Here is a 1,289-nt window from a genome sequence, read left to right on the forward strand (position 1 = left end):
AGCGAAGAAGGAAAACATCCAAACCTAATGAAAAGAAAGAAAAAGCGAAAGACGCGATCTCTCATCAGGCTTTTCAGAGGGGAAAGGAAGAAAGAGAGAGAGACATAACTGGTAGACAGAGACAGTGGAGATGCACAGGGCGCAAGACACACAGGAGACACGCTAACTCGTGATCTTCTCATCCAGTCTATCAACTATCTTTTATCTATCTTTACTCTATCTCTATCTATCTATCGATCTTGCGTCTATCTATCTATCTATCTTTCATGTATCTGTCTATCTTCAAGATCTCTTTCTGTCTGGATGTATCCACGCTTGATGTGGTAAGGCTAGAAGAAGAAAAAGACTCTTCATTGAGAGTCTTGCCTAAGAAGACGACAAGTCAGCCGTCGGCGGCTTATATACGGAGAGAGAGAAAGATCTCAAGAAAACAAGGAAAAGAGATTGAAGAAAGAGACAACAGAAATCCTGATCTTTCGCGTTCTTCTTCTTCATGACTGACGAAATCCTCTCTCCAGGAAAAGAGAGCAAGCTTAGATACTACTTGACTGGCCTATATATATAGATATATGTATACGGACCCCACTGAAGAGAGAGAGAAGAAAGAGAGAAAGAAAGAAGCTTCTGATTGTATTTCTTCTTACATGGGGAGGGTCGGTACAAGAAGAACGAGGTGTATATACACCAGGATTTCAGCTAGATAGTGCGGGCAGCTAACATATGAGAAAAGCCCTCCATAAGGGATCTTGTAACTTTGCTCTCTTTCAGATAGAATATCCTTCTTCATCTCTTCAGATTCCTTCATTCTCTTTTCATCGGCTTCAACTACATCTCTCACATTTTCTTCTTCTCCTCCTTCTCCTCTTCTTTTCTCTTCTCCCCTCTTCTCCTCTGGATTCATTCTCTCAACTTCATCTCTCATCTTGACTTCCTTTTCTCTCTTTTCTCGCTCCTTTGAAATATCTCTATCTCCTCTCTCGCCTTCCTTCTTCTGCTTCTCCTTGCTTTTTTGATCTAAGAGATCACGTCTTTCTTCAAGAAATGAATCTTCTTTCTTTCGAGGAGCTTTCGCCAGCGAAAGCAGTCTTCCTATGAAGGAGATCGGCGCTGGCATTCTTATAGAAAGATACGATGAAAGAGAAGAAGGTAAGAACGTTAGGGTATGAAAAAGATGGCTGGTGTAAGTGCCTCTTCTTCTTCCTTTTGAAGCTATCTGGGGGGGATGAGTAGAAGGTCTTAGGCGGGCAAGGAGAAGATGTGAATGAAACTGAAGAAGGAGAAGAAGAAGA

At 41.7% G+C, this 1,289-nt stretch overlaps 1 protein-coding gene across 1 annotated transcript in view; it reads right to left on the reverse strand.

Moving 5' to 3' along the window:
- The window catches only part of CSUI_010698 (uncharacterized protein), a gene marked incomplete at its 3' end in the record, with an annotated part of 2,981 nt that extends 1,708 nt beyond the window's left edge, over positions 1–1,273 (reverse strand). Inside the window, exon 1 of the mRNA XM_068070800.1 lies at positions 645–1,273. Within this exon, the coding sequence (XP_067917224.1) occupies positions 645–1,114 (470 nt within the window). The remainder of the gene's footprint in view (positions 1–644) is intronic.
- Between the last annotated feature and the right edge of the window lie 16 nt (positions 1,274–1,289).

The sequence above is a fragment of the Cystoisospora suis genome (genome assembly GCF_002600585.1).
Source record: "Cystoisospora suis strain Wien I chromosome Unknown contig_8034, whole genome shotgun sequence".
Lineage (NCBI taxonomy): Eukaryota > Apicomplexa > Conoidasida > Eucoccidiorida > Sarcocystidae > Cystoisospora > Cystoisospora suis.